The sequence below is a fragment of the Pogoniulus pusillus genome, chromosome 2, assembly GCF_015220805.1.
Source record: "Pogoniulus pusillus isolate bPogPus1 chromosome 2, bPogPus1.pri, whole genome shotgun sequence".
Lineage (NCBI taxonomy): Eukaryota > Metazoa > Chordata > Aves > Piciformes > Lybiidae > Pogoniulus > Pogoniulus pusillus.
This window is the reverse complement of record NC_087265.1, coordinates 6,276,055-6,290,960: the sequence shown is the minus strand read 5'-3', so window position 1 is coordinate 6,290,960 and position 14,906 is coordinate 6,276,055. Positions and strand designations below refer to the sequence as shown.

Here is a 14,906-nt window from a genome sequence, read left to right as displayed (position 1 = left end):
ACAAACTCAGCCTGAACTTGCCACTGTACCTCTGTACCAGGCACTGCTGAGGCCACACATTGAGTACTGCCTTCAGTTTTGGGCTCCTCACTCCAAGAAAGACATTGAGGGGCTGGAGCAGGTCCAGAGAAGGGCAAGGAAGCTGGGGAAGGGTCTGGAGAACAGGGCTGGGGAGGAACAGCTGAAGGAACTGGGAGTGATCAGCCTGGAGAAGAGGAGGCTGAGGGGAGGCCTTCTGGCTGTAGTGCTGCTTTGGACACTGCCTCTCCCATAACACCCTCACAGGGAAGCTTAGGAAGTGTGGGTTAGCTGAGTGGGCAGTGAGGTGAGAAGTGGCTGAAGGACAGAGCTCAGAGGGCTGTGATCGGCTGCCCGGGAGGCTGTAGCTGATGATCTTCCCCAGGGGTGACAACTGGGTCTAGTCTTGTTCCACATCTGCACCAAAGACCTGGGTGGAGGGAAGGAGTGAACTCTCAGCCAGCTTGCTGGTGATGCCAAACTGGGAGCAGTGGCTGGCACCCTGCCAGGCTGTGCTGCTGTTCAGCCAATTTTGGGCCCTTTACTCCAAGAAAGACACTGGGAGGCTGGAGCCTGCCCAGAGAAGGGAAACAAAGCTGGAGAAGGGCCTGGAGAACAGGGCTGGGGAGGAGCAGCTGAGGGACCTGGAGGTGTTTAGTCTGGAGGAGAGGAGACTGAGGGGAGACCTCATTGCTCTCTATAACTCCCTGAAAGGAGGCTGGAGCCGGGTGAGGGTTGGGCTCTTCTCTCAAGCAACAAGTGACAGGAGGAGAGACAACAGCCTCAGGTTGCATCAGGGGAGGTTTAGGCTGGACATGAGGAACTATTCTTTCCCTAAAAGGGCTGTCAAAGCCTGGCTCAGGCTGCACAGCCCCTAGGGAGCTTTCAAAGCTGTGTAGATGTGGTGCTGCTGAGTGCCATGGTTGAGTGGAGACCTGGCAGTGCTGGGTTCACGGTTGGACTGGATGATCTTAAAGGTGTTTCCCAAGCAAAACGATTCCATGATTAACAAGATGTAGGAAAAAGCTGCAAGTCCTCACTTGCTCCATCTTTTCTGGATTCCTGGGTGCTCACAGTGCTGCCTAACAAAACTCCCTATAAGCCAGAAAAAGGCCCAGGAAGCACTCAGCAGGCTGAGCTGCACCCCTAGGAACCAGCAGTGCTACTCTGAAGGTGTCTGATCACAGTGAAGCTCTGAAGAAGCGTGACCCAGCTGAGTGCCACTCAGCCCTGGCAATGATCCTGCCTTCTCCACAGACTAGAATTAAACTCACAACACTAACTGGAAAGAGAGAGTCCACAGCAAAGGCCAGGGTGGTGCAATCACAGCGGGTGTGAAGGATGGAAAAGGCCCTTCACAAAAGAAACCTCCTGTTCATAGCAAGGTGGAAGGAATGTGCTGCTAGAAGAGATTCTTTTTGGGGGGGTTGAGACACCAGATTGGAGCCTCAGACTGGCTAAGTCTGTGGAAATCTTGAGGTATGTTTTGGAGAAGAGGAATTGCTTCCTCTGGGCAAGCCACACTGTACCTGCTGGAAACGTGTCAGGCATGAGTGTTAGCTCATTCAGCCACTGGAAGGAGAGGCAGAGCTGTTTCTGGCTCTCCCTCCACCACTGGGTTACTACATCACCGCTTCTTTCCACCTCAAACCCATCAGCACAACCACACCTTGCCCACACACACCGAGCCCACGCCGTGGGAAGGTGGCAGAGGCAGAGTGGCAGAGCCATGCAGAGTGGCAGAGGCATGCAGAGTGCTGCCCCGGGCCCCTGGCTGCGTGGAGGGCAGCTCTTACCGCAGGGTGGAGTGCCTGCTGGAGCGGGAGATGCTGTTGCCCACGGGCGAGGGCAGGTTGCTGCCCCTGTGCAGGTCCTCGATGGAGCGGCTCCAAGGCTTGGACTTCTCCATCGAGTTCTCCACGTTGTTCTCCAAGCTGTCGAAGTCAAACCTGCAAGGAAAGGGAAACTGCAACTCCAGCCTAGACATGGAAGTGCACAAAGAGGTTTCCTTCCTGCTCACACGATCCCAGCAGGGTGGGGTGGGAAAGGACCTCTGCAGATCATCCACTGCAACCCCCCCTGCTACACCAAGGGCACCCACAGCAGCTTGCCCAGCAGCACAGTGCCCAGATGGGCTTGGAAGCTCTGCAGACAAGGAGACTCCACAGCCTCTCTGGGCAGCCTGCTCCAGGCCTCCAGCACTCTCACAACAAACAGCTTTCCTGTCATCTTCAGGTGGAACCTCCTGGCTTCCAGTTTGTGCCCATTACCCCTTGGCCTGACGAGTCTGGCCCCAGCCTCTTGCTCTCCTACAAGTCCTTTAGCTCTTGCTGAGCATTGCTCAGATCCCCTCTGGGGCTGCTCTTCTGCAGGCTCCACAGCCCCAGGGCTCTCAGCCTTTGCTCCTCACAGAGATGCTCCAGGCCCCTCAGCAGCTTTGCAGCCTCCCCTGGACTCTCTCCAGTAGTTCCCTGTCTCTCTTGAACTGGGGAGCCCAGAACTGGACTCAGGACTCCAGTCATGGCCTGATTAGGGTGGAGGGGGGAAGAAAACTTTCCTTGACCTGCTGGCCACACTCTTCTGAATGCATCCCAGGACACCACTGACCTCCGTGGCCACAAGGGCACATTACTGTCTAATGAGGTATTTGTTGCCCACTAGCACTGCCAGGTCTTTCAGAGCTGCTCTCCAGGAGGTCACCCCTCACCTGTACTGGTGCAGGAGGTTCTTCCTCTGCAGGTGCAGGACTCTACACTTGCCCTTGCTGAACTTCATGAGGTTCCTCTCCAGCCTGTCCAGGCTTGGCTGAATAGGAGATCAGCCACTCCAGTTTGGCATCACCAGCAAACTGGCTGGGGGTTCACTTTGTCCCTTCAAGGCCTTTTAAGTGGAGACTTTAGAAGGTCCCCAAATGAAACAGCAAGCAACATGTGCTAAGCTCCATCACACTGCAATTCACAGTGAGTTTCAAGTGCAGCAAATCTGGACCCCAAGAATGGGAGCAGCTCACCAGTTAGAAGATTTCAAAGGGATCAAAGAGCTACTCTTTTTTTTTTCCCTCTCTTAAATAAAGTAAATCCAACCATGGCTGATGATCCTTGGAGGCAAGAAGGGGAATGCCTACAGCTGCCTCCATTTCATTTCAATACATCAAAAAAGAGCTGAAGTTTCCTAACTCAGTCCCCTCCATTGACCTGAGTGAGCATTTCCCTGCCTTGCTGCCCTTCCCCAATCACCCAAACTCAGTCTCCTCATTTGATCTGAGTGAGCATTTCCCTGCCTTGCTGCCCTTCCCCAATCACCCAAACTCAGTCTCCTCCATTGACCTGAGTGAGCATTTCCCTGCCTTGCTGCCTTTCCCCAATCACCCAAACTCAGTCTCCTCCACTGATCTGTGAGTGAGCATTTCATAGAACCAACCATCTTGGAAGAGACCTCCAAGCTCAGCCAGTCCAACCTAGCACCCAGCCCTAGCCAGTCAACCAGACCATGGCACTAAGTGCCCCAGACAGGCTTAGCTTCAACACCTCCAGGGACAGCAACTCCACCACCTCCCTGGGCAGCCCATTCCAATGCCAATCACTCTCTCTGACAACAACTTCCTCCTCACATCCAGCCTAGACCTCCCCTGGCACAGCTTGAGACTGTGTCCCCTTGTTCTGCTGCTGTTTGCCTGGCAGAAGAGACCAACCCCACCTGGCTACAGCCTCCCTTCAGGTGGTTGTAGCCAGCAATGAGGTCTGCCCTGAGCCTCCTCTTACACAAACATTGCTTTTTGACCCTTTTTTTTTAACAACCCTCTCATTTTCCTTCATTAATTTGATTGCAACCCCAACCAAAGATGTCTTCTTCTTTTTCTGCTGTTCCATGAGCTGTATACATCTGATGGCATCTCCTCTAAAAAACCAAACAGCAGCTCTACTCAGCTTGAGTGCCTACCCACAACAGCATCTTTAGCCTACTGCTTCTTCTCACATACCTTTAGAAACCAATCCACTGCTCAATTCCCTTCAGGGAAAGCCTGTGGAGACACAGAGCCTTGCCTGAACAGCTCTTTCAAATTCAAATCAACTGATGGAAAGTGATTTCCTTCCCCCCCCCAATTTGTTTTAATAGACTCCACTTCGTGATTTATTACCTAAATGACTATATCTGACTCCCAATTAACCAGATGTCAGCTTGGAAAAGCTTATTTTATACTCTTCCCCAACTTACTAAATCATCTTTAAGCTCCTACCATTATCTGGCAGTGCATCTTCTCCACAGGAAGCCAACAGCTTTCCTTGCCAGAAGAATCACAGAATGGTTTGGGTTGGAAGGGATTTCCAAAGGTCATCCAGTCCAACCCCCTCCCCTCCTGCAGTCAGCAGAGACATCCTCACCTAGATCAGGCTGCCCAGAGCCCTGTCCAGCTTCACCTTGAATATCTCCAGGGATAGGGCCTCAACCACCTCCTTGGGCAACCTGTTGCAGTGTTCCATGGTGCAGAACATCCAACCTAAATCTGCTCTTCTCTAGTTTGAAGCCATTGCCCTCATCCTGCCCCTGCAGGTCTTTGTAACCAGTCTCTCTCCAGCCTTCAGGCAGTGGCAGGCTGCTATTAGGTCTCCCTGGAGCCTCCTCTCCTCCAGGCTGAAACACTCCCAGCTCCCTCAATGTGTCCTCACAGCAGAGCTGCTCCAACCCCCTGATCATTTTGGTGGCCTCCTCTGGACCCACTCCATTAGGTCCATGAGGATTCCAGAGCTGGACAGCCTGGTGCCCTCAGACAAGCAGGTCCTGTGTGCCAGTCACTCTGAAGGTGGAGGGCAGCACTAGAACATGTTGGGCATGAACTGCAAACCTATTTCTAAGGCAGCCTGCAGGCTTCCAACCATTTGTGCCATGGCTTTTGGACTGCACTCCTAAGATGGTCAGAGTTCAAAGCTGAGAAATAGGTCAAGAAGGTCATAAAGAATCTCAAGGCTTAGATTTCAGCTTCTTTTCCTCTGAAAAAATGTTACCATAGAGTGGTTTGGGTTGGAAGGGCCCTTTAAAGGTTATCTGCCCCAACCTCCTGCAGGCAGCAGGAGTATCTAAAACTACAGAAGGCTGCTCAGAGCCTCAAACAACCTGACCTGCAGCAGTGCCAGGCATGGGGCATCTGCCATCCCTCTGGGCAATCCAGGACAGGCTCTCATCACCCTCAGTGTCAAACATTTCTTCCTTCTCTCCAGTCTGAATCTCCCTCTTTCAGTTCAAACCATCACCCCTTGGCCTGGCACAACAGGACCTACTCAGGATTCTGTCCCCAGCTTTCTGATCAGCCTCCTCAAGCACTAAAAGGCCACCAGAAGGTCTCCCTGGAGTCTTTCTTTGTCCAAGCCCAACTCTCCCAGCTTAGCCTCCCAGCAGAGCCCTTCCAGCCCTCCCAACATTGCTGTGGCTTTCTCTGGCCCTGCTCCAACAGGTCCCTGCCTGTGCTGTGCTGAAGACTCCAATTTTAACCCCAAGGCTTAAATTTAGGCTTTATTTTCTCCCTTAAGATACAAGAGTTCTGGACTAACATCACCATTTTCTCTGCTCTCCACAGCCTTGCCCCCAGGCTTCCAGCAGGACAGCTCAGCATCTGCTGGTGCAGGGCTCTTGCTTTGCCTCCCAAGCCCAGAGGTCACCAGAGCTGCCTTACTTACGTGACTGCATACTGTGCAAAGGACAAGTACTCCACCAGAACATCCAAGCCTTTGTTTTCTTCATTCAGGAACTCCCTCACCCATCTGTTAGAGAAATCATGAGACTATCAGAGTGGTTTGTGGCCTTGGTGTCAGTTAAACCAGAGACAGACAGCAACAGGGACAGCAACACTGCAGGGAGCCTTCCCACTCAGAAGAAAAAGACTTTTAAAGACATTCTTTAATGTTTAAAGGACTTGAAAACCTGGGGCAGGGTCTTACTACCCTCAGTGCCAAATAGCTCTTCCTTTTCTCCAGTCTCAATCTCCCTCTTTCAGTTCAAACCATCAGCCCTTGTCCTGTCACAACAGACTGTCAGAAGCTTGTCTCCAGCTTTCTGGCTGGCCCCCTGAAGCACTGAAAGGCCACCAGAAGGTCTCCCTGGAGCTTTCTCTTCTCCAGGATGGACAACCCCACAGGAGTCTGTAGGATTTGTAGGAGCAAGAACAGATTAGATATTTGAGGCAGTGAGCAAAGACTCTTGTGGGAAGCTGCCAATCAAAGGGTTGGGAGAGCTTCCAGCACTTCAGCCCTGTCATCTAGTTGGGCAAAAGTCTACCTTGGCTGTCCTTGGTGAGTGGTGAGACAGTTCTCCTGCAGGAGAAAAACCTTTGGGGAAACTCCATTCAGGAGCAGCACTTGGAAATGCTGCCCAAAGACCTTGTTCTGAGCTGCTGTGCAGAGCAAACCAATGACTGCAAGGCCTCCAGAGGGTTAAAATCCTGATCCTTCCACAACACAGGTGGAGAACCTGCAGGAACATCCCAGTGCTGCATGGATTAAAGATCACAGAGGAGCTCTGACTGACTCCTGAGCAAAACATGTCTTTAAGGAGACAATTTTTACCAGCCAGGATCTGCATGAAGGTCCTCCCTGGGCTGGGTCATGACAGCAGGTTCTCCAGCCCTAGGATGGGATCAGAGGAGGCTTTGGTCCCCCATCTGAGGAGCTACAGAAGCTGTGATGCTCCAGGTTGGCATGAGAGGAGGCTTTGGTCCCCCATCTGAGGAGCTACAGAACCTGTGATGCTCCAGGTTGGCATGAGAGGAGGCTTTGGTCCCACATCTGAGGAGCTACAGAACCTGTGATGCTCCAGCTTCACAGAGAGAGTGATTGGCATTGGAATGGGCTGCCCAGGGAGGTGGTGGAGTCACCATCCCTGGAGGTGTTTAAAGGGAGACTGCATGAGACACTTAGTGCCATGGGTTAGCTAATTAGAAGGGTTAGGTGACACCTTGGGCTCAATGATCCTAGAGGTCTTATCCAACCTGGTTAATGCTGTGGTTCTGTGTGGTAGTTTGCTCAGAGCCTCATCAAGTCTGACCTTGAATGTCTCCAGGGAACAGGTCCTGAGACCCAAAGCAGAGATCAGTGGAAATACAGAGATGTTTGATTACCAATAAACCCAACACCCTCCATTTCTGATGATCCTTTGACTATTTGAGAGGAACTTCTTGCTTTGTGGTAGTAAACTGTTGGTAACATTACTCACAGGCAGGCTTCATCATCTGCCTCCTGACAAAGCTGTACTAAAAAGCTCTTTTTTAAACATAGATATATTTATAGCTGCAGTGCCATTACTATTCTAGGCACAACCTTGCTCTTGATTTGACTCAGGGAGAGCAGAAGTTGACTGCAATCTCCTCACAGCTTTCAGAGAGATCTGGATGAACCCTATCATGGAAAGATTAAAGCAAAATCATTCTCCAGAGACACCCACTGAGCCCTTCAGGCTTTAACCATCAATCAAGAGGGATCACTGCTTGACATGCAGAGAGAGATTTTCTCAAAGGCATCCCTCAGTAGAAGCAAAAAATGAAACATGGAAAAAAATTCTTACCCAATGTGATTTGTTCTCAAGGAAATTTCCAGTTCTCTGAGGACTTGGGTAGACTCTTGGACTCTCCTCCTGAATTTCTGGGAATTGAGTGAGCAAAAGAAAAGTATCAGAGTCATGAAGCTAATCAACAGCTCACGGGGTGCTGAGTGAAGCAATAGAACAGCAAAGGTAACAGCTGGGCAGGATGGAGAAGTGGGCTCAGGAGAACAGTATCAGGCTCAATAAGGCAAAGTGTAAGGGGCTGCACCTGGGTCAAGGCAATCCTCATGAGGGCAGAGCTCACTGCTGCCTACAGCTACCTGAAGGGAGGCTGCAGCCAGGTGGGGTTGGGCTTTTCTCCCAGGCAAGCAGCAACAGAAGAAGGGGACACAGTCTCAAGTTGTGGCAGGGGAGGTCTAGGCTGGATGTTAGGAGGAAGTTGTTGTCAGAGAGAGAGATTGGCATTGGAATGGGCTGCCCAGGGAGGTGGTGGAGTCGCTGTGGCTGGAGGTGTTGAAGCCAAGCCTGGCTGAGGCACTTAGTGCCATGGTCTGGTTGATTGGCCAGGGCTGGGTGCTAGGTTGGGCTGGCTGAGCTTGGAGGTCTCTTCCAACCTGGTTGATTCAGTGAGTCTCTGACAGCAGTGCTGGGTCTGGCTGCTTCAAACCTCTTGGTCCACTGCGGTCTGTGTCTCCTGGTACTGTTTCTGGGACTGCCATAGTAGAAGTGCTTCCCTGCCTTGCTTGTTGCATTGAGACTTGTACTTCTCTCTGCTAGTGAAGATCAGGGTCTGTGTTTTTGAGGAGGAGAAATCTGATGGGATGTGCTTCCAGGAGCAAAATGGGGAGGACAAACTAGGAGAGCCCCAGGGTTCTGTCTGTGAGCTAAGTGTTGCTTGTCCATCACTGTCAAACCTCTGTGAGTCCTCCCCTTGTGATAGGATGTGTGAAATAATTCCTTATTCTATGATTATCAATCCAGGCTGGAGAATGAGGTTGTGAGCAGCCCTGCAGAGAGAAGGACTTGGGGGTGCTGGTGGGTGAGAAGCTGGGCAGGAGCCAGCAAGGGGCACTTGCAGCCCAGAAGGCCAGTGGCAGCCTGGGCTGCAGCAGAGGAAGTGATGGCAGAGATGAGGAGAGGAGATTCTGTCACTCAGCTCTGCTCTGGGGAGACCTCAGCTGCAGAGCTGTGTCCTGCTATGGCAGCACCAACATAAGAAGGACATGGAGCTGCTGGAGCAGGTCCAGAGGAGGCCATGAGTAGGATCAGAGGGCTGCAGCAACTCCCCTATGGGAACAGGGTGAGAGAGCTGCGGTGGCTCAGCCTGGAGAGGAGAAGGCTGAAAAGGGACCTGAAACCTGCACTTCAGGAGCTGAAGGGGACCTACAGGAAGGCTGGGGAGGGGCTGTTTAGAAGGGCCTGTGGTGACAGGGCAAGGGGCAGTGGTTTGAAACTGGAGCAGGGGAGATTCAGCTTGGATACAATGGGGGTGGTGAGATACTGGAACAGGTTACCCAGAGCTGGTTGAGGCACCACCCCTGGAGATATCCAAGGTCAGACCTGAACAGGCTCTGAGCAACCTGCTCTAGCTGGAGGTGTCCCTGCTGACTGCAGTGTGGTCAACACAAAAAATGACCTTTGAGAGTCCCCCACGACCCAATTCAACCCCTGTGAATCTGCATAAGCTAGAACCAGAGAATGGTTTAGGCTGGAAGGAACCTCAAAACTCAGCCAGTTCCAACCCTGTGCCATAGGCAGGGACACCTCCCACTAGAACAGGTTGCTCAAGGCCTCATCCAACCTGGCCTTGAACACCTCCAGGGAGGTTGTGGAGGACAGAAGCACAGAAGGGGATCAAAGATCCCCTTCTGTGCTTCTGTCCTCCACAACCTCCGTGGGCAACCTGTGCCAGTGTCTCACCACCCTCACTGCAAACAACTTCTCCCTAACATCCAGTTTCAATCTCCCTTCTGCCACTTTAAACCCATTCCTCCTCATCCTGGCATTACCAGACCTTGTCAATAGTCCCTCCCCAGCCTTCCTGTAGCCCACTTCAGATCCTGGAAGGCCACTCCAAGGTCTCCTCCAAGCCTTCTCTTCTCCAGGCTGCAGAGCCCCAACTCTCTCAGCCTGTCCTCATACCAGAGCTGCTGCAGCTCTCTCAGCATCTCTGTGGCCTCCTCTGGACTGGCTCCAACAGTTCCATGTCCTGCTTGTGCTGGAGGCTCCAGAACTGCACACAGGACTCCAGGTGGGGTCTGAGGAGAGCAGAGCCAAGGGGCAGAATCCTCTCCCTTGCCCTGCTGCCCACACTGCTCTGGTTGCAGCCCAGCACAGGGTTGTGTCTGGGCTGCACTCACACTGCAGGCTCCTGCTGAGCTTTTCATCACCCCAGACCCCCAGGGCCTTCTCCTCAGGGCTGCTCTCAGCCATTCCCCACCCAGCCTGGAGTTGTGCTTGGGATTGCACTGACCCAGGTGCAGGACCTTACACTTGGCCTTGTTGAATGTCATGAGGTTGGCCTGGGCACACCTCTGCAGCCTGTCCAGGTCCCTCTGGATGGATCCCTGCTCTCTAGCAAGTCAACTGTGCCACACAGCTTGGTGCCACCTGCACACTTGCTGAGGCTGCACTGCTTCCTCTGTCCATGTCACTGACCCTCTCTAACTCCTGAGGAATGCAACAACCAGCATCCAGAAAAATGCACTCAGGAAGCCAACTTCTACTCCCATGCACATTTTGGAGTTCCCAGGACCAAGGCAACTCAAAGCCTGCAGAGAAACAAACCTCTCTTGACAAGACCAGCTCTGTTTTGAGCATCGAGCTCTCCATTGAGAACTAAACTGCCCACCAGGGCTTGCTTCTCAGCCTGCTGCTTTAAACCTTGCTTTTGAGACTTCACACACACACAGAGAGCAAAATAAAACCTGCCCCAGTGTTGTGGGGAGTCACCAAACCTGTGGTGGAGGAAGGCAACCGACGAGGAGCCGCTGGCGCTACGGAATAACAGGACCCAAAGAGAGGAACTCCGTGGAGTTATTTTTAGGTTCCTTTGCTTTTCTCATTGGTCATGGGACTCTTTGGAGTGGTATTAGGCTAAGAAAGGCTTCAATGTGAGCCCACGGAGCAAAGCCAAACGCTAAAGGCCTTTCCAGCCCCTCCAGGAGGAGAACACAAAGGCTTCTGTTGGCTGGTTTTGTTTCGAAACCTCCGCAACGCTGCGATCAGCTACAGGCAGCTTTAAAGGTTTCTGCTAAATGCTTTCCTCCTCCTTCTCAGAGCCCCCAACAAGAGAAGCACTGTCAGAAGACATTACTGTAGCCTTCAAGACACAAAGCTAGAAACGAGGATGTAGGTGAAACCTTGGCTGGGGTTGGAGCTGGCCCCGGCCTGGAAGCTCCGTGTCAGGATCCGTCTTTTACCGCGGGGCACCAACCTCAGCTCGTTGTAGAGCAGCACAAAGGGGTCATTGTCCAGGGCAAGGCAGAGCCAGCCAGCAGCAGGATCTGCTGTGCTCTCACTGCCTGGTTGGGGTGGGCTTTTTGAGGGCTGTTAGAACTATCAGCACAAGCTCTCGGAGCTGTGGTTAAATACCAAAGGTTCAGCAATGGTCCTCGGGACAGGATGGAGGTTTCCTGTTAGGCTAAAATCCTGGAGGCTGCTTCTAAGCCCATCAGAGAGGTGAAAAATCATCAGAGGCAGCCACAAACCCACCCCTGGAGAGAAGCCACGACCAGGGATGGATGATCTGCCCTTATGAAGAGAGGCTGTGGGCTTTTTAGCCTGGAAAAGAGAAGACTGAGAGGGCATCTTCTCAGTGCTCAGCCAGAGCTAAAGGGAGGGTGGCAGGAGGATGGGACCAGTGGTGTGTGACCTCGCCAGTGCCCAGTAAAGGGGGACAATCACGTCCCTGTTCCTGCTGGCCACACTATTGTTGACCCAGGCCAGCATGTTTGTGGCCTTCTTGGCCACCTGGCTACACCCTGGCTCATCTTCAGCCACTGTCAACCAACTTCCCCAGGTCCTTTTCCACCAAGCAGTCTCCAACCACTGTAGCCCAAGCCTGGAGCCTTCGTGGGGTTGTTGTAACCTAAGTGGGTCAGCACCCAGCACTTGGCCTTGTTAAACCTCATCCCTATTGGTCTCAACCCATGGATCCATCCTGGCCAGGTGCCTCTGCAGAGCCTCTAGCAGATCAACACTGCCACCCAATTTAGTGTCACCTGCAAAATTCCTAAGGGTGCCTCAATCCCCTCTCATCCAGATCATTGATAAAGGCAAGAAAGAGAAGGTAAAGAAAGAGAGAATAAGGAAAGAGAAGATAAAGAAAGCAAGAATAATGAAAGAGAAGATAAAGAGAGAACAAGGAAAGAGAAGATAAAGCTAAGAAAAAGAAAACAAAGCTAAGAAAGAGAAGATAAAAATATTAAGGAGAAAGATATTAAAGATTCATTGCAACATCTGCTCTCCTTTCCCAGCTGTGAAACCCACAGCAGCCTCCTTCCAACTTCTCTTTGCCTCTCTCTGCACTTTGTCACATCTCTGGGCCTCTGCTTGCAGACTTTTATGGCACCTTTGACACAAAGGCAGGAAGGAAGCCAGACCCTAGGACCATCCTCAGTGAGAAACAAGGGATGGGTGAGAGGAAACAGGATGCTCCTCACCTTCCTGGTTACAGCTGGGTCCAGATAGCCCTTCAACTTCTGGATGTAGGTGTGAGGAGGATTCTTCACTTGAAATCTTTCCTGCAAGGGATACAAGAGCAAAGATCAGGCATTTCATAACATCTAAATGCATGCACAGCCATGGAACCAGGCTGGAAGATGGCTCTGGTTGTATACACCTTATGCTCATAAATGAAGACTCCAGGCACAGGCAATATGCATGCAAATAAAAATGGATTTCAATCTCTCTTGACACCTCCCTCCCAATTTGATATTTAGATAGGGTGCATAAAAATAGGCCTGAAGGCACTGAGGATATCCAAGGATGATGCTGGAATTTAGTGGCACAGACAAACAAAAGCATCCTGAAGGAGCAAGGCTTCAGGTAGCCAAGAGGGCTGAAAGAGAAGGATTAGAAGAGCAGATGTGTCCATACTTGGTGGAAAGTCATCACCACAAAGCCAAGATGGACTTAGAACAACCCTAAAATGCTTAGCATCACATCAGAAAACCAAATGGGATCATTTAACCTGGTGTTTAGAGGATGAAGTTGTGGAGAGTCTGGCCCTGGAAGAGTTCAAAGCCAGGCTGGATGGGGTCTTGAGCACCTGGTCTTGTAGGAGGTGTCCTTGCCCATGCTAGGGGGGTTGGAATTAGGTGATCTTGAAGGTCCCTTCCAACCCAATCCAGTCCATGATTCTATGATGTTTAAGCCCAACCATTCTCTAACTCTACCAAGGCTGCTACCAAACCACGTCCCTCTGCACCACATCTCAGCCTCTTTTAAACACCATCAGGGATGGGCATTCAACCACCTCCCTGGAGAGTCCACTGCAGCGTTGGAGAGCCCTCCCAGTGAGAATTTTCTAACTAAACCTCCCCTGGTGCAACTGCTCTGCTCTCCTCAGACCCCACCTGGAGTCCTGTGTGCAGTTCTGGAGCCCCCAGCACAAGAAGGACATGGAAGTGTTGGAGCCAGACCAGAGGAGGCCACCAAGATGCTGAGAGGGCTGCAGCAGCTCTGCTATGAGGACAGGCTGAGAGAGTTGGGGCTGTGCAGCCTGGAGAAGAGAAGGCTTGGAGGAGACCTTGGAGTGGCCTTCCAGGACCTGAAGGGGGCTACAGGAGGGCTGGGAAGGGAATGTTGACAAGGTCTTGTAATGCCAGGACGAGGAGGAATGGGTTTGAACTGGCAGAGGGGAGACTGAAACTGGATGTTAGGGAGAAGTTGTTTGCAGTGAGGGTGGTGAGACACTGGCACAGGTTGCCCAGGGAGGTTGTGGAGGAGAGAAGCACAGAATGGGATCTTCTGTCCTCCACAACCTCCCTGGAGGTGTTCAAGGCCAGGCTGGATGAGGCCTTGAGCAACCTGTTGTAGTGGGAGGTGTCCCTGTCTATGGCAGGGGGTTGGAACTGGATGAGCTTTGAGGTTCCTTCCAGCCTGAACCATTCTCTGACGCTGTGTGAGCTGCTCTAAGTGACGCTGCTCTGGCAGCAGGGTTAGAACAGATCCCCTCTCAAGGTCCCTTCCAACCCCTAATGTTCTGTGATTCTATGTGGCACTTGGGGACATAGCTTAATGGCCATGGGGGTGTGGGGTTGATGGTTGGACTGGATGATCTCAGAGGGCTTTTCCAACCCAGAGAGCTCTCTGACTCTGTGACTTCTGCTTGCTTTACTCCACAGCCAGCTTGAACTGTAGCCTACACAAGCTGCTGTGACACTGGAGCTGTTGTGGGAGGAGTGTGCCGTGTCCAAACCTCTCAAGAACACTACCCAAAGTTCTGAGACTATTTGTATCTTGGAAGAATTTTCATCTCTTCAGCCTTTTTCCCTCGAGGAAAGACCTCAGAACAATTTCCTCCTGCAACTTTGCGGTTTATAAAGCGCTATCTGAAACCTCCCTTTTATTAGGTCAGGATCCAATTCTGACTCCATTATCTGAAAGCTCTTTCCTAATGAATAGGAGGCTCCTGCCCAGTTACCAGCACATCATGTCTGGACACCAAAAAAACCCCAAAAAAGGAACCTTGTTCCTGTTATTAGCTTGCTGGAAAAAAAGGCATTCATCATGGTCAGCAGGGAAAAGGTGGGAGCTAGGAAAGCTGCCCTGTGGTGAAGCAGCCCCAGCAGAGAGCCTCTGCAGGGCAGCCAGCAGACATGGATTTGCTCTCCTGCAACTGGATCACAGAGTCATAGAGTCAAGCAGGTGGGAAGAGACCTCCAAGCTCAGCCAGTCCAACCTAGCACCCAGCCCTGGCCAATCAACCAGACCATGGCACTAAGTGCCCCAGCCAGGCTTGGCTTCAACATCTCCAGGCACAGAGACTCCACCACCTCCCTGGGCAGCCCATTCCAATGCCAATCACTCTCTCTGCCAGGAACTTCCTAACAACATCCAGCCTAGACCTCCCCTGGCACAGCTTGAGACTGTGTCCCCTTCTGCTGCTGCTGCTTGCCTGGCAGAAGAGCCCAACCCCACCTGGCTACAGCCTCCCTTCAGGTAGCTGCAGACAGCAATGAGCTCTGCCCTGAGCCTCCTCTGCTGCAGGCTGCACACCCCCAGCTCCCTCAGCCTCTCCTCACAGGGCTGTGCTCCAGGCCCCTCACCAGCTTTGTCGCCCTCCTGTGGACACACTGCAGTACTGCAACATCTCTCTTGAATGGAGGAGCCCAGAACTGGACACAGCACTC

At 52.1% G+C, this 14,906-nt stretch overlaps 1 protein-coding gene across 6 annotated transcripts in view; it reads right to left on the bottom strand.

Moving 5' to 3' along the window:
- FMNL2 (formin like 2) overlaps window positions 1-14,906 on the bottom strand; it is a 195,469-nt gene that overhangs the window by 69,090 nt on the left and 111,473 nt on the right. For all 6 annotated transcript variants that reach the window (XM_064155031.1, XM_064155046.1, XM_064155053.1 and 3 more), the window contains exons 3-6: window positions 12,213-12,293; window positions 7,570-7,646; window positions 5,691-5,774; window positions 1,815-1,967 (exon numbers count right to left, since the gene is read on the bottom strand). In XM_064155031.1, coding sequence (XP_064011101.1) covers window positions 1,815-1,967; window positions 5,691-5,774; window positions 7,570-7,646; window positions 12,213-12,293 — 395 coding nt within the window. The remainder of the gene's footprint in view (window positions 1-1,814; window positions 1,968-5,690; window positions 5,775-7,569; window positions 7,647-12,212; window positions 12,294-14,906) is intronic.